This window comes from Belonocnema kinseyi, chromosome 10 (assembly GCF_010883055.1).
Source record: "Belonocnema kinseyi isolate 2016_QV_RU_SX_M_011 chromosome 10, B_treatae_v1, whole genome shotgun sequence".
Taxonomy (NCBI): Eukaryota; Metazoa; Arthropoda; class Insecta; order Hymenoptera; family Cynipidae; genus Belonocnema; species Belonocnema kinseyi.
The window spans coordinates 33,674,506-33,700,000 of record NC_046666.1 but is presented as its reverse complement, the minus strand read 5'-3'; the positions used below and the strand labels follow the sequence as shown (position 1 = coordinate 33,700,000).

The 25,495-nt window shown below is 24.2% G+C and overlaps 1 protein-coding gene across 2 annotated transcripts in view; it reads left to right on the top strand.

Moving 5' to 3' along the window:
- The first annotated feature begins 7,981 nt into the window (after window positions 1–7,981).
- LOC117181332 (thioredoxin reductase 1, mitochondrial) overlaps window positions 7,982–25,495 on the top strand; it is a 43,115-nt gene continuing 25,601 nt past the window's right edge. The window contains exons 1-3 of one of the 2 annotated variants that reach the window (XM_033373892.1): window positions 7,982–8,139; window positions 13,666–13,889; window positions 21,264–21,394. In XM_033373892.1, coding sequence (XP_033229783.1) covers window positions 8,013–8,139; window positions 13,666–13,889; window positions 21,264–21,394 — 482 coding nt within the window. In that variant the 5' untranslated portion in view covers window positions 7,982–8,012. The remainder of the gene's footprint in view (window positions 8,140–13,665; window positions 13,890–21,263; window positions 21,395–25,495) is intronic. The other variant, XM_033373893.1, reaches the window with a different exon arrangement.

Genomic DNA, 25,495 nt, shown 5'->3' with positions numbered 1-25,495 from the left:
CTTTTGAATACATAATTTGTTCTTTTTTGGTGGAAAAGTTCTTCTTCAAAAAATCATCCAAAAAAAGCATTTTTGGCTTGAATGTTCTATTTGGTTAAAAAGACAACTGTTTTTGGTAGAATTTTATTCTTTTTTGTTTGAAAAATAGTCCATTTAATTCAAAATTCATCTTGTGGCTTGAAAATTTAACGATATTAATTAGATTTTCCCATTTTTAAGGGTTTTCACAGAATTTCGTAGTATTTCAGAAAATTACAAAGAACCTAATCCAGGGTTCTCCATTTCTAGTTTTTTAAATTAATTTTTTAGTTTATAAATTGAACTCTTTCGTTGAAAATACATCCGTTATAGTATAAAATCTCTTTTTGAATTCAATGTGATACCCATACAATTATACATTAATTTTATTATTTAAAGATAAATCTAATTTAAATTAAAAAATTCTAATCTATTTTGATTTTACTTAAGAAATTACTATTTTCATAGTCAGAGAAGTTCTAAAAAGACAAAGTTTAAAATAAGATTTGCTAACGAAAACTAATGCTTTTAAATCATATCTTCTTCGAAAGTTTTCGTCTTTCGAACGTAATAACTGAAATGTGGAAATTTTTTACAATTTTTAATAAACTGTATGTTTCCATTTGGAATGCAATTCATAAAATCAATTTTATTTGTTGCAGAATGCTGTATCTGATTAGAGAACTTTCTGAAGTCTTTACCTTATTTTATTTTATTTTATGTTCTGCTGAAGTGAATTTTTTAGATGAAGAAAGTGTAAATTCGGCAAATTTTTTGTTTTTTAATACTGCTGCAGAATTAGGTATGCAAGTTTTTAAACAAATTTGAATTTAGTCCAATTGTTAAATAACGATTTCAATTATTGAAATTATTTATTTTTAATTTAAAAGATTTCAATAGTTGCAAATTTATGATTTGTTGTTGTAAATTTTCGACTTTAATTATTGCAAGCGTCGGGATTCATCAGACTAATGACGTTATTTTACCATTTTTTGAGCGATGACACTATCTTCTCACAATTGTTCGCTAATGCTTTTATTTCTTTACTTTTCCTTGAAAACTGTTCTTGACCTTCATCGTTAATTAACTAAAATAATATGTTTGCTATCTCAAAGAATCACAGCATACCGGAAAATTGTCTCAATGGCTGATGAGGTTCCGTAAGTTTTGACGAATTGGGGTTGAGGGGGTTCGAAAAATCTTATTATTTTTTTGAAATTAAAAAAAGTAGCTAAACTTTTATCCAAGTAGTTTAATTTTCAACAAAAAAAGATGTATTTTCAACAAGATGTGGTGTTACATCATCAACCAACAGAGATTAATTTACAACAAAACAGTTGCATTTTTAACCAGAAAGGTACGCTTGCTACAAAACAGTTAAATTTTCAACCGAGTAGTTAAATTTTTAGAAGAAAAGATGAATTTTCAACCCAGAAGATCAATTTTCTACCAAAAAAGAGGAATTCTCAACAAAATACAAAAAAATTTAACCAAATAGTTGAAATTTCAACGAAGAAGATTAATTTTCTATAAAAATGACGAATTTTCAACAAATAAAATAAGTTTTGAACAAAATAGTTTAAACAATGGAAGTCATGTTAGTCCAAATTTTATTTTAATCATTTTTAGTTTATATTTTTTTATTTCTAAAAGTCAATCATCAAGTTTTGGCTAAAAATGTAGTTATATTTTTATTTTAGAGAATCATTTTTCAATAAAAAAAAATGTTGTACAAAAACAGTTAATTTTATACTAAATAGTTAAATCGTTAAATGAAAAAGATGAATCTTAAACGCGAAAATATAAATTTTTCCAGAAAAAATGTAAAAGTTGAAATTTCAACAAAAAAGGAATTTTCCACCAAATAATTTAATTTTTAAACCACAAGATTAGTTTACTGCCAAAATCGGGAATTCGCAACAAATAAAATGGATTTTCAACTAAATATTTTGAATAATGGATATGATGTTTTTTTGCTTCTAAACATTTTCAACTAAATAGTTGCATTTTTTAACTAAAAAAGATCAATTTTTTACTGTAAATGGAGTAGTTAAATTTTCATTTAAAAGAATTAATTTTAAATAAAAAAAATGTTTCTTCTACAAAACGTTTAATTGAATACCAAATAGTTGAAATTTTTTTCAAATAGTTCAAGTTTTAATCCAAAAAAGACGAGTGTTCTATAAAACAGTTGAATACTTAACACAAAATATAAATTTTCAATGAAAAAATGGATTTTGAACAATAAAAAACCAAAACAAAAAAACAATTTTCAACTAAAATTATTAATCTTTTGCAAAAAAAAACTTTTAAGAAAGTAGTTCAACCTTGAACCATGGAGTTGAATTTTCAATCTAAAATTATGAATTTTCAACAAAAAATGTAATCATTGATATTTCAACAAAAAAGATTTTAATTTGATATAAAAATGGTTCTTAATCAAGCAGTTGCATTTTCAACCAGAAAAGTTATTCTACCAGAAAAAAAACGAATTTTCAACAAAATACATATATTTTCAACCAATTAGTTAATTTTTTTTACCAATTTATTGAATTTTTAACATAAAAGATTAATTTTCTATAAAAAAGTTGAATTTTTAACCAGACAGTTGCACTTTTATATAAAAAAACTATATTTTTCTACCAAAAGAGACAATTTCCCAATAAAAGACATCAATTTTTCACCAATTTGTTGAACTTCGAGGCGAAAATATGAATTTTCTGCCAAAAAGATAAATTTTAAACAAAGTAGTTTATTTTCAACCGAAACAGATAAGTTTTTATGTACCTGAAGTTCCGAAAGCATTTTAATTCTGTTTAAATAATATATTATTTTCAATATAAATAAACAAACATTTTAGCACTTTTTTGGTTTACTAAGTATCAGTAAAAATTTCGTTCATTAGAACGTTCAGTACTTCTAGATGGGAATACCGTATTCCCGCCTTTTTTCATATCATTTTTTGCGATTTCAGAGTACTTTTTATTGGATTTTACACAGGTTTCTTTTAATTTCATGGTCGCAGGATGATAGAAAATTGAAATTTTTGTGCGAAGGGTCTAAATTTTTTAAATAATTTGTTAACACTCATAAACAAAGATGAAAAAAGCCTTTTTTGTTGAAAAATTCATTTTTGAAAAAACTTTCCTCTATATCCTTATGAAAATGGGTGCTTAACTGTTTTTCGAGCCGCTGAATACGAATCTGGACTTAGATTTTGAAAATTCAAAATGGCGAGTCCAATCTGGCTGCCGAAATTGGGAATATTTTTGGATTTTATCTGAAAATTATTATATAAGGGTTTTTGGGGTCAGTGATCACGAATATAAACTCAGATTTTGGAAATTTAAATTGGTGGATCCAAGATGGTGCCCGAAACTTGGAATATTTTTGGATTTTTTTCTGAAAATTGGTATACAGAGCTTTTCGGGGTCGCGGATCACGAATCTGAAATCAGACTTTGAAAATCCAAAAGGACGGATTCAATATGGCGGTCAAAATAATAAAGTTTTCTGGATTTAAAAAAAATAGTGTACAAGGATTTTTGGAGTCGCTGATCACGAATCTGAATTTAGATTTTGAAAATTCAGAAAATTGGTAGTAATCCAAGTTTTAGGTCAGTAGGTATATATTTTTTCAAATCACAATATTTTGAATATTTGTCATTTTGAATACAGATTCAAGATCAGCGACCCCCTGCCTGTGCCAACTTTCAAAAAACAATTTAGAAATATTTTGAATTTTGGCCCGCCATTTTGAATGTCCAAAATCTAAGTTCAGATTCGTGATCAGAGATACAAAGAAAACCCATGTATATCCATTTTCAAAATAAAAAATTCCAAATTTTGGCCGTCATATTGGATCCGCCATTTTGAATTTTTTAAATCTGAGTTCGGATTCGTGATTAGCGACTCCAAAAACCCCCTGTATACCAATTCTAAAAATAATCCAAAAATATTCCAAATTTAAGTCACCATATTGGATCCACCATTTTGAATTTTCTAAATCTGAGTTCAGATTCGTAATCAGCGACCCCAAAAACCCCTATGTACCGATTTTCATGAAAACTCGTTTCCCTGAAAAATGTATGCCGGAAAGAGTTAAATAAGAAAGAAATCTTTTTATTAAAATTGTGGAGTGATCAACAAAACTGTTGAATTTTTAACAAGATAATTAAATCTTGAAAAAAAGCATGTTCGAATTTATCAAATTTGAAATCTAATTAAATTGCGAAATAGTTTTGGATTTCTCTGAGTAAATGTAAGAGTTGATATGGTAAACATGAAAAGATTTTTATTTAAAATGAAAAACAGTTTAATTAAACCAAAAAAGACGAATTTCCAGCAAGAGACTTAACTTCTCTAACACAACATTAATTTTCAACCAAAAAAGAATAATTTTTAAATAAAAAAAAACTAATTTTCAGCAAATAATTAAATTTTCATCCAAATAGATGAATTTTCAACAACCTGGAAAGGTCAGATTTTTTTCTTATTGTATGGGGTAAAAAATATTATTCCTTGAACATTCCCTAAATGGTGGCTAAACTTTAATTAGCAAAAAGTTAATAACAAGTAGTTCTTTTTTCCATTTTTTCGAATTTTCCTTTTAAAATTCCATGTTAATTTCAGAAATCCAGAGGAACGGGTTAATGTTAACCAATTTAAAAATAAAAAAGACGGAATTTCCAAGGAAATTTATTTTTCCGGGAAACGAACAAATTGGGGGGGGGGGGGTCGATCAGAAAAAATAAAAAGTCGAATATTTATAGGTATAAATTATGTTTTCTGTAAAATGACAATATCTCTTGATCTTAGAAGTCACCATCAATTTATTTTTAATGAAATGTGAAATTAGACGGAATATTTATATACTAACTAGGAAAATAATAAAAGGCGCGTAATGGTCGAAAAATTGAATTCCACATTTTTTAGACTTTTTTGGTCAAAATTTAGAACATAACACTTTTTGTATTGTATTACACTATAATTTCGCCAATTTTCATTAAGCTCGAACGACTGCTTACAGGTCCTGACATTTTTGACTTATTGGCCCCTATGTCAATTGAATATTTTATCATTTTAGTTAAAAGTAAATGACTTTGGTTGAATATCAATTTTTTAAATTGAAAATGTATTTTTTCAATTCCTGGTTAACAATTTTTTTTTTTAGACTTTAGTCTATGTATTTCGTTTAAAATTACTCTTTCTGGGTGGAAATTCAACTATACCAGTTAGAGTTAATCATTTTAGTTGAAAATTACTTTTTTGTAAATTCAACTATTCCACTCAAAAATTCATAATTTTAGTTCAAAATTAAACTTTTCATAAAAAATTTATATACTTTGTTAAAAAAATTTTTCGTAGAAATTAATTTGCTTGCTTGAAATATCATGTTATTGGTTAAGAATTACAATTATTCCAGTTAAAGATTAATCATTTTAGTTAAAAATGCATCTTCTCGATTTAAAATTCAACTATTCCAGTTGAAGATTCATGATTTTAGTTAAAAAATCATAAGTTTGAAATTTAATGTTTTTAACTGATAATTTACCTGTTCCATTTGTTGTTCAGATTTGATTATTTTTAGTTCAAACTGTTACTACTTGGTTGAAAATTTGGTTGAAAATTCAACTACTCCAGCATTTTAATTGAAAGTTCATCTTTTTGATTTAAAACTCAAATATTTTCCAAAAATGGTTTCTTTTTAGAATTAATTTTCTGCCCTGAAAATGTAACTATTTCATTTTTGGATAAAAATTGGCATTTTAAATTGAAAATTCATGTATTTCGTTGAAAATTAATCTTTTTTAGTTGAAAATTAATTTTTTTAACTGAAAATTTAATTCTTTCATTTTTGTTTTAAAATTAATTCCTTTTAGTTGAACAATTTAGTAATTTGGTTCAAAAGTCAGGTATTTTGTTGATAAATCATCTTTTTTAGTAGAAAATTAATTTCTTAATTTTTTAATTAATCAATTTTTCGGTTGAAAATTCAACTCCTTGGATGAATGTTGCACTCTTTTCTTGATTTTTTTTTTATTCATCAGTTCAGTTCAGAATTCATTTCTTTGGTTAAAAATTTAATTATTTTCCTGAAAATCAATTTCTTTTTTTGGTTGAGAATTAATTTTCTATCCCTAAAATGTGGCGAATTCATTTTTGTTAAAAAATTTATATTTTAAATTGAAATTTCATCTTCTTTGGGTGAATATTCGTGCATCTTGTCAAGAATTCGCCTTTTTGGTTGAATTTAACTGTTTTTGACTTACAATTAAATTTTGGTTTGTTAAAGTATTAACTATCACATGTTTTGTTCAGAATTTATTTTTTTGTGAGAAAGATACTACTGGGAACATTCAACTGCTCTTTAGATAATTTGTCCTTTTCAATAGAAAATTATTTTTCGTTAAAAATGCATATTTTTGGTTGAAAATTTAACTGTTTGGTAAAAAATTAATATAGTTTAGGGAAATTTAACAATTAAAGAAAAAAATGATTTTTTAGTTGAAAATGTTGAAAATTTGGTTGAAAATTCTGCTAATTTGGTAGAAAAAATGATTCCTTAGATCGAAAATGTTGCTATATTAATGAAAATTTGTTTTTTGCTCTTAAAATTTAATTATTTTATCTGAACATTTAATTATTTCACTGTTTGTTGAAGATTGATTTTTTTTAAATTCAACTTCTCCGTTAAAAATGTACTTTTTTCTGGATGAAGATTCCTGAATTTCGTTTAAAATTGAAATATTTGATTGAAAATTCGTTTTTTTTTCAAATTTATTTTTAACTGACTTTTTAATTATTTCGTTCAAAATTCATGTATTTTATAGAAAATTCGTATTTCTTAGTGGAAATGAATCTTATCATATATCCCAGTTAAAGATTCATAATTTTAATTTAAAATTAATCTTATTGGTTTGAAAAAGTTAATTTTTTTAATCGAAAATTTAAATATTCCATGCTGCTAACTATTTTATTGAAAATTCGTTCTTTTTTTATTTATTTTTAACTGATAGGAAATTAATCTTTTTCACTTAAAAATTGAACTATTTCAATCAAAATTCGTGTATTTTGTAAAAAAGTCGTATTTTTTTGGTAGAAATTTATCTTCTTAATTTAAAATTCATCTATTCCTGTTAAAGATTCATCGTTTTAATTGAAAAATAATCTTATTGGTTTGCAAAAGTTAATTTTTTTAATCGAAAATTTAAATATTCCATGCTACTAACTATTTTATTGAAAATTCGTTCTTTTTTTATTTATTTTTAACTGATAGGAAATTAATCTTTTTCACTTAAAAATTGAACTAATTCTATCAAAATTCGTGTATTTTGTTAAAAAAATCGTATTTTTTTGGTAGAAATGTATCTTCTTAATTTAAAATTCATCTATTCCTGTTAAAGATTCATCATTTTAATTGAAAAATAATCTTATTGGTTTCAAATTCAAGTTTTCAGTTGAAGATTTATCTTTCCAGATGAAAATTAATTTTTTCAAACGAAAATTTAACTATTACATGTTTGATTGAAACTCGATTGTTTTTATTTAAAATTCAAGTGTTTTAGTTAAATATTCATTTTTTTAGTTGATTATTCTTTTTTAGAAAATTAATTTTCTACCAAAAAAGATGAGTTCTCAACAAAATACAGAATGTTTTGTTTTAGGAAATTACTAACAAACTAGAAATGACTCGTTCCTGCCGAAAACTATTCAATTTATAAAATTGAAATTACAAATTTGAACATGTTCGACTGTATCGAATCGTAAATCGATTTAAATTCGAAATAATTTTCGATTTCTCTGATTCTGAATTTTTATTGATTAATAGAAAAATAATTTTCCAGAAACCGCATTTTCCTTTAGAAGAAAATCGAGAAAAAAATCCCCTAAAGCCTATTTTTCCGGAAAATGTAAAATTAAATATATGATATACTGTAACATATGTAGCTGGAGTGACGTCAGAATTTTTCAATCGTGATTCGCGCCGCGACAATGGCAACGTTAACGCGTATCCCGAGGTTTACAACATTTCGGAGCAAGAACGCAAATTTGTTTGACTTGCCACGTTCAAGAAGTAAACCTCTTCTCTTCGGAAAAGCCATTGTGGCTTATTTATGCAGTGAGTGTAGCTTCATCGATTCACCAGATTTTTGAAAGCCGCTCGATTACGTAAAATGATTTCCAAAATACTCGCCACGTACGTCAAGTTTATTTTGACATGCAATCCAGGACCTTGTCAAAATCATGGATATTTTCCCCCTATTTTCATTTTCTAACAAACAAAACAAGAAGTATTTCATAAAAAAAAACAAAAAAAAAACCAATAAAATCGATTAAAAACACTATTTCGTAAAACATAACCTAGAAATTTGCACTGACTGTTTTTCAATCTTCTGTGTGTAGTTATTGGGATTATTCAACTTTATCATACAGTTTATTACAGAAGAGGGGATTCATTTTTTTTTAATAATATAATGTTTAAAAAACAGAAAATATGGCTTATTTTTGTTAATCTTAAGAGAAATCTAACCTATAAATTTGGTTTGATTTGTATGATTTGAATTTAATTATTAACGTAAGTTGTGTAATGTTTCAAATTGCACTAAATGAAGCGTCATTGTCTTGCATCATTGTTTGCAATGTATAATTGAACTAGGATTACTCGTTTATATATTTATGTAATAAAGTAGAGGGATTTTAAATGGATTTAAAATTCTATTACAACTTAAAATTTATAGATTTCCAAACAAAAAAAACATTCAAACTTTTATTAAATGTTTTGAAACCTTTGAAATCTTTAAAAAATATTTTTTAACTTTTGGAATATTTGGAAATCTTTGCAATGTTTGTGTAGTTTTTGAAATCATTTGAAAGTATTGAAATCTGTGTTGAAATTATTAAAATCTTTGAGAAATATTTCAAATCTTAGCGAAATAAGTAATGTATCTACTGGTGAAATTTGTGTTAAATATTTACAATTTTTCAAATCTTTAAAATCGGTGAAATATTTTTAATCTTCTGGAATATTTTGAAATCTTTGCAACCTTTATCCAATTTTTGAAATCTTTTCAAATTTATGAAATCTTCTAAATATTTTCGAAACGTGTATACTCGTTGCGAAAGCTTTTTAATCTATGTGAAGTTTTTAAAAATGTTTAACTTTTTTTTGAAAATCTTTGAATGATTTTGAAATGTTTGTACTCATTGTAAAATCTATGTGAAATCTTTGTGATATATTAAACATCTTGCGAAATATTTGAAACGTTCAGAAATATTTTTGAATCTTCGTGAAATCTTTACAATTTTCGTGAAAATTGTTAAATCTTTGTTAAATCACTTAAATAATCCAAAAATGTTTCGAAATCTTTACAATGTTTATGACATGTTTGAAAATTATTGAAATCTTTTATATTTTGGACAAATATTTGAAATCTCCCGAAATACTTTTAAATCTGTGAAATCTTTTAAAATGTACGTACCCATTGTGAAATTATTGAAATCTTTACAGTCTTTGTGAAATTTGCTAAATGTTTGGAAATTATTGAAATCTTTAAAGTATTTTTAAAATATTTTGAATTCTTGCTTAAATATTTTGAAATTATTAAAAACTTCGTGATATTTTTATAAAACCTTTTAAATCTTTTTGAAATATTTTGAAATTTTTTTAATCCTTTGAAGTGTGAAATCTTTAAAGTTCTTGCGAAATATTCTAAATCTTCTGAAATATTCTGAAATCGTTGTGAAATTTTTACAATCATAGTGAAATATTTTAAATCTCTGCGAAATAATTGAAATTTTTGTGAAATGTCTCAATTTTCTGGCGAAAAACATTTTTAAATGTTTGATAACTTTAAAATCTTTGCATTTTATATTCTTTGTTAAATATGTTGAAATTATTAAAACCTTTTTGCAATCTTTTTAATATTTCTGAAAGCTGTGGAATTTTTGTAAAATCTTTTGAAATAACTTTCAATATTAAAGTGTAAAAATTAAAGTAATTTTAATTCAGAGTATAATTTTTCGTGTATGTATCTAGATGATATTTGGTAGGAAAGTAAGATTTGAAATCTGCTTTTTTCTGTGGCATTAATTAATCTGATGCTGATTAATTTGCTTGATTGAAAATAGCAATTTTATTTATTCATTACCATAAAGAAACTTAGCCATAAAAAGCAGCACTTTACTATTAATATTATCGTAAAAAATGTAAATTAAAACGAAAAAATAAGGAAAATTATATTTGATAAAAGCATTATATTCCCCTGAAAATATTTTATCCAATTTATTTTTCTTGCAAGTAAAATACTGATTATAACATTTTCATCTTTTGAGTCAGCGGATAATGATTATTCAACAATTTTCAATCAGGTTTCAAATATCCTATCTTATCTCCGGTAGCACAATCGTTTTTATGAGATAATACCTATTTTATAGCGAATCCCAACTCCAATTGATAGAAATTTTCTGCTAAAATCACAAGAAAATAGTATTCACTTGAAAATAACTTTCAGTTTCTGTACAATCAATTTTTTCTATCTCTTTTTAATGTTCTTGTGAGGGTACTGCCAAAATCATATTTGTAGAAAATTCTGAATGCAGGTTGGCCGCTGGACCGGGAAAAAGTGGGAAATGACAGCGTATTTTTTTTTCTTGGCCGGGAATTTTACGAATGTTCAGAAAAAACATCTGCCCAAGTCCGATTTCATCAGGGTTTTAAATGAGTAAAGTGCAGTCTTGAAGATTTAAACAATTAAAAATTAAAAGTATTTGAAGTTGACATTTTTCGATAAAAAAGAGGTTTATTTTATCAACTGTAAATATAAATAAATTATTTTTTAAATGGATCTGTACTTTAAGTATAAAAAACTGAACAATAATTTATTTGACATAACGATTCTAAATCCGTTGAAAATTTGAGAATTTCCAGATTGTAACTGTTTTAATTCGAAAGTCTTAATCAGAATTGAAATTAATATAATATTATTTTTCCGATAATTTTATTTTTAAATAAACATTTTAATGATTCATCAATAAAATATTTTTATTCCAAAGTTTCAGGTCTTCCTTTATATTATTTTTGCATTAGATTGAATAAATAAACTTATTAATATATTATTTTTATTTATTTTTTCAGTCATTAAAAAATGTAAACATGCAGTTAAAACTTTATAAGCTATTTCTAACTTAAAAATAACCCCATAATAATATAGTCGTAACGAAAGGTTTTTTATTCAATTAAAATTTTTTCAAATGAATGAATAAAAACGATTTGACCAAACGATTTTAAACCAGTTCAAAATTTAAGAATTTTCAGATTTTAACATTAAAACTTAAACGGTTTCAATTTGAAAGTCTTAGTCATTAAGCAAATGTGAAGGTGTGACTGAAAATTTATAAACTATTTTCAACTTAAAAATAACTTCATAATAATATATTCATAATTAACGATTTTATTAAATTTAAAAGATTGTTTCAGTCTAAAATATTCCATTTCTAACCCATTAAATTTGAAATGTTTAATTAAAGAAAAAGAATAATTATTGAATATTTAGCAATATTTGAATTTTTATTTTAGACAAGTTAATTGAAACCAAATATTTAAAAGTCAAGAATCTTTAACTGAAATGTTTGACATAGAAAACCTCGAATCGTTTAAATTTCGAAGAGCCTTTGAACTTTGAACGTTACAATTTTAATTGTTGTATTTAAAAAATGCTTAATTTGTAAGTGAAATTTTTAAATTTCAATGTATAATTTACAAATGAACATTTGTAGAAAATATTTGAGTAATTTTAAGAGATATTTAGGTGATTCAAAAAGATAAAAAATTATCATGCAAATTTTAGAAAGTTTTCTCAAAATCTTCTAGAATCTTTTTTGAAAATTTTGTTTAAACCTTTGAAAATCTTTTTAAATATTCTCTTAAAATATTTTTTCAAAATGAAAAGTTATTTTTAATTTTCCTAGAAATATTAAGAAAATGTTTTTATTCTTTTGAAGCCTTTCACAATTCTTGAAAAGAATATAATTTTTTTGGTTTAAAATCTGCGAAAATCTACATTTTGTTTTATATTAGGCTATCATTTCAAGTTTTATATTAAGTTTGAATCTTTTCTTCTACATATTTGTTAAAATTACTGACATTTCGCCTACAATTAGATTTCTCAAGATTTTGAAATAAAATATTGAAGCTTTCCAAGGATGTTTAAACTATTTAAACAGAAAATAATTGAATTTATAATTTAAGAAGTGTTCAGTCAACATTTTTTCTATTTTTCAATATTTGATGTTTCTAGCTTAAAATTTCTTAAAATTATATAATTTGGAAAATTTTGAAGTTAATTGATTGATTTTTTAATTTAGAGCATTGAAAATGATGACGTGGATTTATATTTTTTTATATTGAAAAATGTTAGTACCTTCAATTTTATACGCGTAAATTATTGAGCATTTGAATACAAAATTTTTTAATTAAAAACTTTTAAATTTAAATTTTAAAATTCCAAAATTTAACAGTTCCACTTTGAGTGCTTTCATTTAAAGCTCAGTTTTTATTACCTCAAGTGAACAATTTTCTAGCTTTAGTGTTCCATTCTTTTAATTTCATTGACCGTGAAAAATCTTTGCGAATCAGGAAATGACCGGTAATTTATTTCGTTCATTAAAACGGCCACCCTGAAAAAGAATATAATATGCACTGAATTATTTTACATAGAAAGCTTTAAATCTCTTGAATTTTTCAAGTTTCAACGTTACAATTTTAATTTTCTCATTTAAGAATCGTATAATTTGTGAGTGAAATTGTCAAGCATTTACGTATAAATAAAATTAAAAACTTATTATTTGTAGAAAAAATTTGAGTAATTTTAAGAGATATTTATAAGTTTAGAAAATATTGAAAATTAATAAAAAACTTGACAGGATTTCAAGTATTTTAAACGTAGTGTGTTAATATCTTTTTCAGAACTTCTAAATATATTTTTAAATTAATCGAATATCCCGCAATTTAAAATCTTCCATGTTTTTTTTTATCATTTTGGTAATCTCTTAAAATCCTTTTAAATTTTCTGTCACAATCATTTTTCAAAATGAAAAATCATTTTCAATTTTCCTAGAAATTTTAAGAAAATGTTTTTATCCATTTGAAACCTTTCACAATTCTTAAAAAGCCTCTAATTTTTTTGTAAACTGTAAAAATCTACATTTTGTTTAATATTCGGCTGTGGGTATTTGCACCAAAATTTTGGTACGAATAGCCGAATTTTGTTAGTACACACACTTCGTTTAAATTACTTGAAATGATTTCAAGTTCTAAATTAAATTTGAATCTTTTTAAAACTTATAAATATCTCTTAAAATTACTCTAATTTTGTATACAAATAATAAGTGTTCTATTCTTATTTATAAATTCAAATTTAAGGATTTTTTTTTTAATTTGCAGGATTTTCTAAAAGCTGTAGAAAAAATTCAATTCATTGTAAAATATATTTAAAAGTGCCGAAAAAATGTCAAAAATGATTTTCAATTTTGGAACAATTTTAAACCACTTCTAGATTTCTTAAGATTTCGAAATACAATTTTTAAAGCTTTTCAAGGATGCTTAAACTATTGAAACGGCCACCTTGTGAATGAAATTTTTTTTCAGCGGAAAACAAGTATACCTACGACCTGGTGGTCCTTGGAGGTGGATCTGGAGGTTTGGCGGCAGCAAAAGAAGCCGTTGAACTAGGAGCTAAAGTTGCGGTTTTGGATTACGTTACTCCAACTCCATTGGGAACGAAATGGGGATTGGGTGGAACCTGTGTCAACGTCGGGTGCATCCCGAAGAAACTGATGCACCAGGCTGCCCTCCTTGGCGAAGCTGTTCATGTAATATATAATTTTTCATTCATTTATTAATATCATGGATCACAGTCCATCCCATTTCTTTTACACAATCCTTTTTTTTTTCCTTTTCCCTTTAAGTTTGAAAAATCCCCTTCTAAAATCGAGAATTTTTACCCAACTTTCCCCTTTTTTCTCTTTTTTACAAGCAGGGTGGCGACTTGGTTGCGAAAACCCGAGAATATACTTCTGATCGTAGCAAAATGCAACTTTTTATTATTTTAATAATTTTGATCAATTTAGAAAATTGATTTCTACTTTATCTACAATTGTGGGAATATGAGTATTTATTATGTTAGGGATTTATTTACTATTTAATGGTTTATGGATCTTACATTTTTCAGGTTATTTCAGGTTACTATTATAATTTATTATAATAAATTATAATTTATTTTTGTTCAAGCGTACCTATTTTTGTATAGTTCTCATGCACCCATCAGGGTGGTCGCTGGACCGGAAAACCGGGAAATTACCGGGAATTTTATGAGCCCGGGGAAAACCGGGAAATGACAGTGAATTTATTTTTTTACCGGGAATTTTACAAAATATTTAAATAAAAATTTGGTCAAACTTGGCTTTCAACCGTTTTTTAAATAAGGTTTCAAATTGTGATTTTTAAAATTATTATATCATTCAGTTTAGAATGCTTAATTCGTAAATCTTTTACTTAAAAAATGTTCCATTTAAGATTTGTAATTTTGACAAGCATATCTGTTTATTTAAAGATTTTTAGAATGCAGTTTTAAAGGCTTAAAAAATAAGACGTTTTTAAATTCGAAGATTTTTTAATAAAAAACGGGTTGGCCGCCGGACCAAGAAACCGGGAATTTTACGAATTTTCAGGAAAAAAATCTGCCCAAGTTCGATTTTAACAGTTTTAAAATAATTACAGTGCAGTTTTGAAGATTTAAACAATTAAAAATTAATAACATTTGAGGTTGAAACTCTTTGATAAAAAACAGTTTTATTTTATCAACTGTGAATATAAATAAATTATTTTTAAATGGATCTGTACTCTAAGTATAGAAATCTGAACAATAATTAATTTCACCAAACAATTATAGATCCGTTCAAAATGTAAGAATTTTCAGATTATAACTGTTTCAATCCGAAAGTCTTGATAAGAATTGAAATTAATATAATATTATTTTTTCCGATAATTTTATTTTTAAATAAAAATTTTCATGATTTATCAATAATATATTTTTAATTCAGAGCTTCAGGTCTTTCTTTATATTATTTTTTTATATCAAATTTAATAAATAAATTGATTAACATATTATTTCTATTAATTTTTTTAGCCATTAAATAATGTTAACGTGCGTTTTACTATTTTCAACTTAAAAACAAATCCATAATAATATAGTCAGAATTAAAGGTTTTTATTAAATTTAAAATTTAATTAGAAATTTCTTAATGTAGAAAAAGAAGAAGTATTTAATATTTAGAAATATTTCACTGTTCATTTAAGAAGAATAAATTGAAACCAAATATTTAAAAGAAAACAATTTGAAACAGAATTGTTTTACATAGAAAACTTTGAATTTTTACATTTTCGAAGAACTTTTTAACTTTTAGCGTTACAATTTTAAATACTCTATTTAAAAGGTGTTCAATTTATAAGTGAAATGGTTAAATTTAGGAGTTTTGAAGGGATTCAAAATTAATGAAAATAATAATTAATCAAAATTTTTCTACAATTTTTGAAAATGCTGAAAATTTTTAAAAATTGTTACAATCTTCTATGTTCTTCTTTGGATAATTTTTGAAGTCTGCAAAAATCTACATTTTATTTTTAATTCAGCTGTAAGTATTTGAAATTATTTCAAGTTCTAAATTTAATTCGAATCTTTTCAAAACTTCTAAATAACTCTTAAAATTACTCTAATATTTTTACAAGTAATAAGTGTTTTATTATTTATAAATTAAATTTTTTTAAATTTGCAGGATTTTCTAAAAGCTATAGAAAAAATTCAATTCATTTTGAAATATATTTAAAAGTTCCGAAAAAATTTAAAACTTATTTTGAATTTGGAAAAATTTAAAACCACTTCTAGATTTATCAAGATTTTGAAATAAAATTTTAAAACTTTTAAAGGATGCGCAGACAATTTAAAATAAAAATAATTTCAGAAATGTTAAGTTAAAAACATTATTTTTGAGTTTTTAATGTGTCTAGTTTAAAATTACTTGAAGTAATATAATTTTGAAATTTTTTAAAGTTCATTGCTTGATTCTTTAATTTAGACTATTGAAAATGTTAATGTGAATTTATATTTTTGGAACCTACTCTAAATCTTTGAACACTATAATTTATAGAAGTTCTAAAATTTGCAGTTTATTTGCATTTTATTTAACATTTTTTAATTGAAAAGTGTTAGTACCTTCCATATGGTACGTGTACATTTTTGAGCATTTTTGAATTTGAAAACAATTTTTTCACAATTTTTGAATTGAAAACTTTTAAACTTCAATTTTAAAAGTTTGGAATTCAAATGTTCTGTTTTGAATGCTTTAATTTGTTGTTTATTGTTTATTACTTTATATGGAAAAATGTTTAGAATATAGTTTGATTTTTTAAATTTCATTGGCCGTGATAAATGTTTGCGAACCGGGAAATGACCGGGATTTTTTTTCTTCGATTAAAACGGTCATTCTTATGCAAAGAGTATTTGTTGCAACAAAAAATTAAGAATGAATGAAAGAATTAGAGAAATGACCGCTTGATTTTTATTAGTTAAACAGAGCGTTTATCAAATGATTTAAAGAATCTAACGTTCCTTGAGTCTGATTTGAGCATTTTTAAATACATCTATAATTTATGAGAGAAACAAATTTTTTTTCATTATAAGAAAAACCTTTTGCAAAGTTGTTTCACTGTGAGATTTTTTTACTGACTTAAGTTTGATAATCGAAAGCGAATTTTAGATAATAATTTATGTTTTTATTTCAGGACAGGAAATTTCGGTAAAGAAATATAATGTCACTTGGAACAGGGAGTTTTTACATGGAATGGGGTTTGTTTTAAAAAGAATTATAATTTGGATTTAGAAGAACGGAATTTAAAAAAAATCCATCTTCCAAGTCAGAATTCGTCAAAATTTGAAAGCTCCCTCTTCTAAATTTTAGATAAAGAATGTACTTCAAACCGTTTTTAGGGTATAAGTAGTATTTCAAAGAAGAAATATTTCTAAATTATAATGGACAATTTTTTTCGTAGAAAATTAATCTTTATTGTGTAAAATTCATCTTTTTGGCACACAAATCAAATATTCCATTTTAGGATTCATCATTTTAGTTGAAAATTCATCAGTTTGGTTAAAATCTAATTTCTTCGACTAAAAATTGAACTGTTCTATTTTTAGTTGAAAATTGATATTTTATAGTTCAAGTTTCAACAAATTGGATGAAAATATGGAATTTTATTTAGTTGGAAGTTAAACACTTTTGTTAAAAATTTTTATTATTTTTATTATTATTATTTTGATACTTCATCATTTTAATTAAAAAATTATCTTTTCGGTTGAACATTCATATTTGGACTAAAAATTTAATTATTTAATTTTTGGTTTAAAGGTGATATTTTCTAGTTGAAATTTCATCATTTTTTGTAGAAATTTATCTGAAAATTCATCTTTTTGGTTTAAAATTCAACTATTCCAGTTAAAGATTTACGATTTTAATTAAAAATTCGTCTCTTCGTTTGAAAATGTGTGTTTTTTTTAAAGTTAGGTTTTTTGTAGAAATTAATTTTTTAACTGGAAATATATAACTTATTCGAATTGAATATTCCATAGTTTTAGCTAAAAATTCATCTTTTTGGTTGAACATTAATTTTTTCAACTAAAAATTAAATTATTAAATTTTTTGTAACAATTGATCTTTTTTAGTACGTTTTTTTTGTTTTGAAAAATCCTCTATTTCAGTTGAATAATCATAGTTTTAGCCGAAAACTCATCTTTTTGGTTTCAAATTAAACTATTCCAGTTAAAGATTATTTATTTTATTTGAAAACTAATCACTTCGGTTGAAAACTAAACTATTTTCTTCAAAATCCGTGAATTTTTGTCGGAAAGTTTTGTTTATAACTAAAATTTTACCTCTACCATTTCTTGTTAAAATTTGATATTTTTAGTGCATAATTTATATATATTTTTCAAAATTAATTTATTTTGCAAGTTTTTGCTGATTGTGTTAAAGGATGAGATGTTTGATTGAAAACTTGTATTTTCTTTAGATAAAAAGGAATTTTTTGCCGAAAATGTAACTATTTTGTTGAAAATTTGTTTCTTTTTTGGTTAAATTTTTTAAAACTAAAAATGTAACTTTTATTCCAGTTGGATATTTCATAATTTTAGTTAAAAATTCATCTCTTTGGTCGAACATTCATTTTTTGAATACAAATTTAATTATTCAACTTTTTGGTTGAAAAAATGATCTTTTTTATTCGAAAATATGTCTTTTTTTTTGGTTAAACATTGATTTTTTTAACTTAAAACTTAATTATTTCAATTTTGGTTGACAATTTATCTTTTTTAGTAAAAATTTATTTTTTGGATTGAAAACTCACCTATTTAAGTTGAAGATGATTAATTGTTTAAATTGAAAATTTAGGTTAGGTAGTTAGGTTGAAAATTAATTTTTTAAACTAAAAAATAGTTAAAATTTAAATACTCCAATTGAATATTTCATCTTTTTAGTTGAAATTTCGTCTTTTTGGTTGATCGTCAATTTTTTTTGCTGAAAATGTAACTTGAATTTTTGATTAACAATTTATCTTTTTTTTAGTAAAAATTCATTTTTTTGTTGAAAACTCAACTATTTCATTGGAAGATTCATTTCTTTAGATAAAAATTCATCTTTCTTGTTTAAAATTCAACTATTTCAGTTGAATATTCATAATTTTAGTTGAAAATTCACCAGTTAGTTTGAAAATTAAGTTTTTTAACTCAAAATGTAACTTCCATTTTTCTGTTGAAAATTATATATTTTTTTCGTTCAAAATCAAATTATTTGGTTGAAAATTTGTCTTCTTTATTGGAAAATTCAAGTTTTTTGTTTAAAAAAATGTAATTTGTAGAAAATTGATATTTTTGTAGAAAATTAATCTTATTATATAATAATGCATCTTTTTTTTTTGAAAATGCAAGTATTCCAGTTAAATATTCATCATTTAGATGAAAATTTTAGATATTCATCATTTTTCATCTTGTTAGTTTAAAATTCAACTATTTCATTTGAAGATTCATTAATTTAATTTGCAAATCTATTTCGCAATTTTTTGCTCTGTTGTGTTAAAGCTGGTTTATAATGAACGTCCTGAATTAAAATAAATGTTTGCGTTTTGCGGCAAATATGAAATTATGTTACCTTTAGTTGACCGGGAAAATTGAAAAACTTGAACGGGAAATTACCTGAAATTTGAAATCGTCAGCCGAATTGCCACTCTGGTTATATAAATATTGAATTTATCTATAAATCAGGGTGGCCGCTGGACCTGGAAACCGGGAAATGATAGGGAATTTTCTGAGATAGGGAAAACCGAGAAATGACAGTGCATTTATTTCTTGACCAGGAATTTTACGAATTTTCAGCAGAAAAATTTCCACAAATTTGATTTCAATAGTTTTGTAAATAATTAAAGTATAAAAAACTGAACAATAATTTATTTTACAAAACGATTCTAAATCCGTTAAAAATTTGAGATTTTTCCAGATTGTAACTGTTTGAATTCGAAAGTCTGAATACAAATTGAAATTAATATAATATCATTTATTCCGATAATTTTATTTTTAAATAACAATTTTAATTATTCATCAATAAAATATTTTTAATTCAAAGTTTTAGGTCTTCCTTTGTATTATTGTTTATATTAAATTGAATAAATAAATTCATAAATATATTATTTTTATTAGTTTTCTTAGGGCCGATTCCACCAACTGTGATTAAATTTTAATAATTTATTAACTTAATTTAATCAGTTGTCATTAAAAATTTCACTGTTCTTTAAGGCGATTAAATTGAATAAAAATATATGTGAAAGTAAACACTTTGAAACGGAATTATTTTACATAGAAAGCTTTGAATCTGTAGAATTTCGAAGAGCTTTTCAACTTTTAACGTTACATTTTCAATTATTCTGTTTAAAAAATGTTTAATTTGTAAGTGAAATGGTTAAATTTTGACGTATAAATAGCAATTGAAACTTATTCTTTGTAAACAAAATTTGAGTAATTTCGAGAGATATTTCGTAGTTTTGAAAAGATTCAAAATTAAGAAACAACTTGAAATGTCTTCACGTAATTGAAAATGAGTGTGTTACCATTTTTGCTTAAAACTTCTAAATACATTATAAAATTAAACGATTTTTTTTACAACTTTTGGAAAATCCTGCAAATTAAAAAAAAATCCTTAAAATCTTCCAGGTTCTGTTTTGATCATTTTGGAAATCTCTTGAAATCTTTTTAAATTTTCTGTTACAATAATTTTTCAAAATTAAAAATCATTTTCAATTTTCCTAGGCATCTTAAGAAAATGTTTTTATTCTTTTTAAGCCATTCACAATTCTTAAAAAGTTTCTAGATTTTTTGGTTGAAATCACAAACTTCGTGTAAATGATTTGAAATTATTTCAAGTTCTAAATTTAATTTTGATATATTTAAAACTTCTAAATATCTCTTAAAATTACTCTAATTTTTTCTACAAATAATAAGTGTTCCTATTATTATTTATAAATTCAAATTTGAAGTTTTTTTTTTCAATTTGCAGGATTTTCTAGTTGTAGGAAAAATTAAATTCATTTACAAATATATTTAAACGTGTCGAAAAAATTGTAACAATTATTTTAAATTTGGAAAAATATAAAACCACTTCTAGACTTTTCAATATTTTGAAGTAAAATTTTGAAGTTTTTGAAGGATGCTTAAACTATTTAAAATGAAAATAATTTAACTTCTAATTAAAAAAGTTGTTGAGTTGAAAAAAATTTATTTTTAATTTTTTAATTTATCTAGCTTCAAATTACTTAAAAAAGTATTATTTTGAAAAATTTTAAAGTTCATTGCTTGATTCTTTAATTTAGAGTATTGATAATGTTAATGTGGATTTATATTTTTGGAAATTAATCTGAATCTTTGAACTCTATAATTTATAAAAGTTCTAAATTTTGCAGTTAATCTACATTTGATTTAAAAATTTTCAATTGAAAAGTGTTAGTACCTTCCATTTCATACGAGTAAATTTAATTTGCTGCTTATTGTTTATTGCTTTCAATGAAATGACTGGGAATTTTTTCTTTGATTAAAACGGCCACCCTGATAAATAGGCTAAATGACAACTAATTCAAACAATCTTTTACAGGAAGCAGTAGCTTTTGGTTGGCAAATTCCGGATCCAAGCAGCATCTCAATTGACTGGTGTGCTTTGAAAACAGCTGTCCAAAACCACGTAAAATCTGTCAATTGGGTAACACGCGTCGAGCTGAGAAACAAGTAAATAAAATTAACTTAAGAATTTGTTTTCTATAATAGGGTCGTTGCAAAACAAAATTTCATTTATTTTCCAATTTTAACTTAAGATATAAAAATAGACAACCATTTTGAGTATAAAGAAAGGAATTTGTCTAAAGTCTCTCCTTTTTTCATTTCATTCTAAAATCTTTAAATTTTTAATATGCAAATACAGTCTCTGTTTTGACTTTTTTAATTTGAGATACGGAAGTTGGGCAAAACGTCTATTAAAATGAATCTTTGCTCTTCGTCTCTGATTGGCAGACGAGATTCAACAACCAGGCCTCGGACTCACTGAAATATTGACACTAGTTGACACTTCTTTTTGAGTGATTACACTATTTTACTACTAGTTAAAAAAAAAATAACCATAAATACACTATTTTTTTTACAGTTTTCCGCTAATGCTACTATTGGTTTACTTTTCCTTAAATATTTTTGAACTTTTTAATAAATAAATAAATAAATAGACTAATTAGGGGACGTCTAAAAAGTTGAATTCTTAAAACAAAAATAAGCTTTTAACAAAAAAACTTAATTTTCAGCTAAATAGTTAAATTTTAAACGAAACAGATGAATTCTCAACAAATCACATCAATTTTTCACATAAAAATTTAATTTTCTATTAAATTGTTGAAGTCTCAAACTGGGCAGACGAATTTTCTGCAAAACAGTTGATTTTTCAACCGAAAAATACTAATTTTCAACAGAAAATATAATAGTTGATATTTAAACCAAAAAAGTATTTTATCCTTAAATAAAAAAGAGTGTAATATCATCAAATAAGACAAATTTTCATGAAAATACTTGGTATATTGAATTTTCATGCCAAAGAGAGGAATTCCCTTGACCACGGTGGCATTTTCAACATGGAAATAGTAATTTTTTTAACAAAAAATTTAATAGTTGATATTTAATCAAAAAAATGTTTTTAATATTAAATAAAAAACAATTAAATATAACCAAAAAGGATAAATTTTCAACAAAATTCTTGAATCCTCAATTGAACCAGATTAATTTTTAACAATAAAGTTGTGTTTTTAACAACAAAAAATTGATTTTTCACTACAAAAGATGAATTTATAATAAAATTCATAAATTTGTAACAACTTTTAACAAAAAATGTAGTTAAATTTTGATTAAGAATTATTTTCAATACAAAAATGACTTTCGATAAAACAGTTTAATTTTGTACCAAATAGTTGAATTTTATAACAAATTGTTAATTCTTCGAGATAACAATATGAATTTTTTACAAAACAGTTGATTTTTCAACAAAATAATTAAATTTTCAGTGTAAAAAAGTAATTCGTCACAAAAAAAAAACACGAATTTTAAACTAAAATTATGAATATTTCAAGAAAAATGTTTGTAATACATTTTTTCAAACTGTTTAATTTTTGAGCCGAAAATACGAATTTTCTACAAGCAGTCGAAAATTCAACCCGAAAATGTGAACGTTTATCGAAAAAGGTAATTTATAACCGGGCAGTTGTATTTTTTAACCAAAAAAGATCAAATTTCTATTGAAAGAGATACATTTTTTAACGAGAAAGAAAACAAAATATTTAGTTGAATTTTCAATTTAAAAAATCGTTAGTCAAGAAGGAAAGAAAATTTCAATTGAATGGTTCAATTATCAAGCAAAAATAACGAATTTTCAACGGATCAGTTGAATTTGAACCAAAAAGTATGACTTCAAAAAAACTGTTGAATTTTCAACATGAAAATACTAATTTTCAACCAAGAATGTAATAGTTAATGTTAAACAAAATTTTTTTTTTAAATATTAAATAAAAAACAATTCAATATAACCAAAAAGGATGAAATTTCAACAAAATACTTGAATCCTCAACTGAACTAGATTAATTTATAACAAAACAGTTGTATTTTTAACAACAAAAAATTGATTTTCTACTATAAAATATTCATTTTTAACAAAATTCATAATTTCGTGAACAAATAATCGGATTTTCTACCAGAAAACACGAATTTTCAACCAATTACAAAAATAAGTAGTTCAATTTTGATTAAGAATTATTTTCAATACAAAAATGACTTTGGATAAAACAGTTTAATTTTGTATCAAATAGTTGAATTTCATACCAAATTGTTAATTCTTCGAGCTGACAATATGATTTTTCTACAAAATAGTTGATTTTTTAACAAATGAGTTAAATTTTCAGGGTACAAAAATAATTTGTAACCAAAAAAAACAACGAATTTTCAATTAAAATTATGAATAGCTGAGATAAAAAAATTTGTTAGTCAAGAAAGAAAGAAAATTTCAATTAAGTTGTTCAATTATCAAGCCAAAATAACGAAATTTCATCGGATCAGTTGAATTGGGACCAAAAAGTATGACTTTTAACAAATCTGTTGAATTTTCCACAAAAGAATTCAGTTTGGATCAAAATAAAATTTTTAAACAAAAAGGGTGACTTCTTGAGGAAAAATGTAATAGTAGATTTTTTAATCGAGAATAATAAACTTTTAACCAAAAAAGTTGGATTTACTTATTGGATAAATACATAGGAATTTCGATAATTTGTAGACTAAAGAATAACATTTAAAATGAATGTTGAAATTCATCTTTAATACTTGAAAAATTGTATGACACTATTTTTAAAATCTTGGTAATGTTTAAAATATCACACAAATTTATTTTTCAATTTTCTCCAAAATAATATATTAATACAATTGTTTTGCTAATGGGTCAAAATATCTCAAGTGTGCCACTTTTAAATCGATAGTTCCATTTTCAATCAAGTTATGCAGTTTTTGATTCGTTTTTATATCAAAATAACTCCCCTAAAATGTTTTTGCAAACAAAAAATTGTTTTTAAGTTATTAACAATCAAAGTTCTTGATCATTTTTTTTTTTTTAAATGGATTACTTGCGAACGATTCATCGAAATTCAATAATTGAGTTATAAAATTTTTATTTATGAATTATGCTTTAGGCAAACAAATTATTTCGGTAGTAAAAAACATTTTTTTATTGTTTAAATAATCGTTTGTTGTAAACAATTGAAAATTAATTAAACTTCCCCACTTGTGAAAGAATTTTTCCACGTTTCAATAGATTCTACAATCTCTTCCAAAAATGTTGGTTAATTTTTTAATCAAAAAGATTAATTTTCAACTAAGAAGATTAATTTTCTACTAACAAAAATAAGGCGGTTTAATTTTCAATTATGCATAGATAAATTTTCAACCAAAGAAATGAATCTTCAACGAAAAATATTATTTTTTGAGAGAGTGGTTAAGTATTCAATCAAGTAGATGAAATTTCAATAAAAACATATGTATTTCAAAAAAAATTGAATAGTCAAATTATCATTGAAAAGATTAGTTTTTAATTTAAAAAAATAATTTTCACCCAAAAAATTAATTTTCCCAACAAAAAGATGAGTTTTTAAGTAAACTAATGAAGCTTCAACACAAAAACTGAATTTTAAATAAAATAGTTTAATCTTCAACAAAGTATAGTGAAATTTTAAACTAAGAAGATTCATTTTCTACCAAAAAAGTCTTTTTTGACAAATAGGTTCAAACATTCTACTTGACATTTAAAATAATGGAGGTTTTTAATTTAAATACCAACTAATACATTTTTTAAATGAAAATTCATATTTTTGGGTTTAAAATTCAACTACTAGGTTGAATGTTTGAACCGCTTTTTAAAAAAGAGTTTTTTTCTGTAGAAAATTAATCTTCTTGGTTGAAAATTTCACTACACTTTGTTGAAGATGAAACTATCGCGTCTGAACGTGCTCGACCAGCGCTGGAGGTCCGAGCGTGGTCAAAAAAAAATCAATCACTTTTGAAATACTGCAAAATACAAACTTTTTTTTTCACCAACACTTTCGGAAGAGATTGTAGAATCAATTGGCACGTTAAAGAGTTCTTTTACAGGCGGAGAAGTTTAATTAATTTTCAATTGTTTAAAACAAACGATTATTTAAACAATGAAAAAATGTTTTTTACTACCGAAAATTTTTTTAGCGTGAAGTGTACTTCGTAACAAAAATTTGCATAACTAAATTATTTAATCTCGATGAACCGTTCGCGCGTAATAGA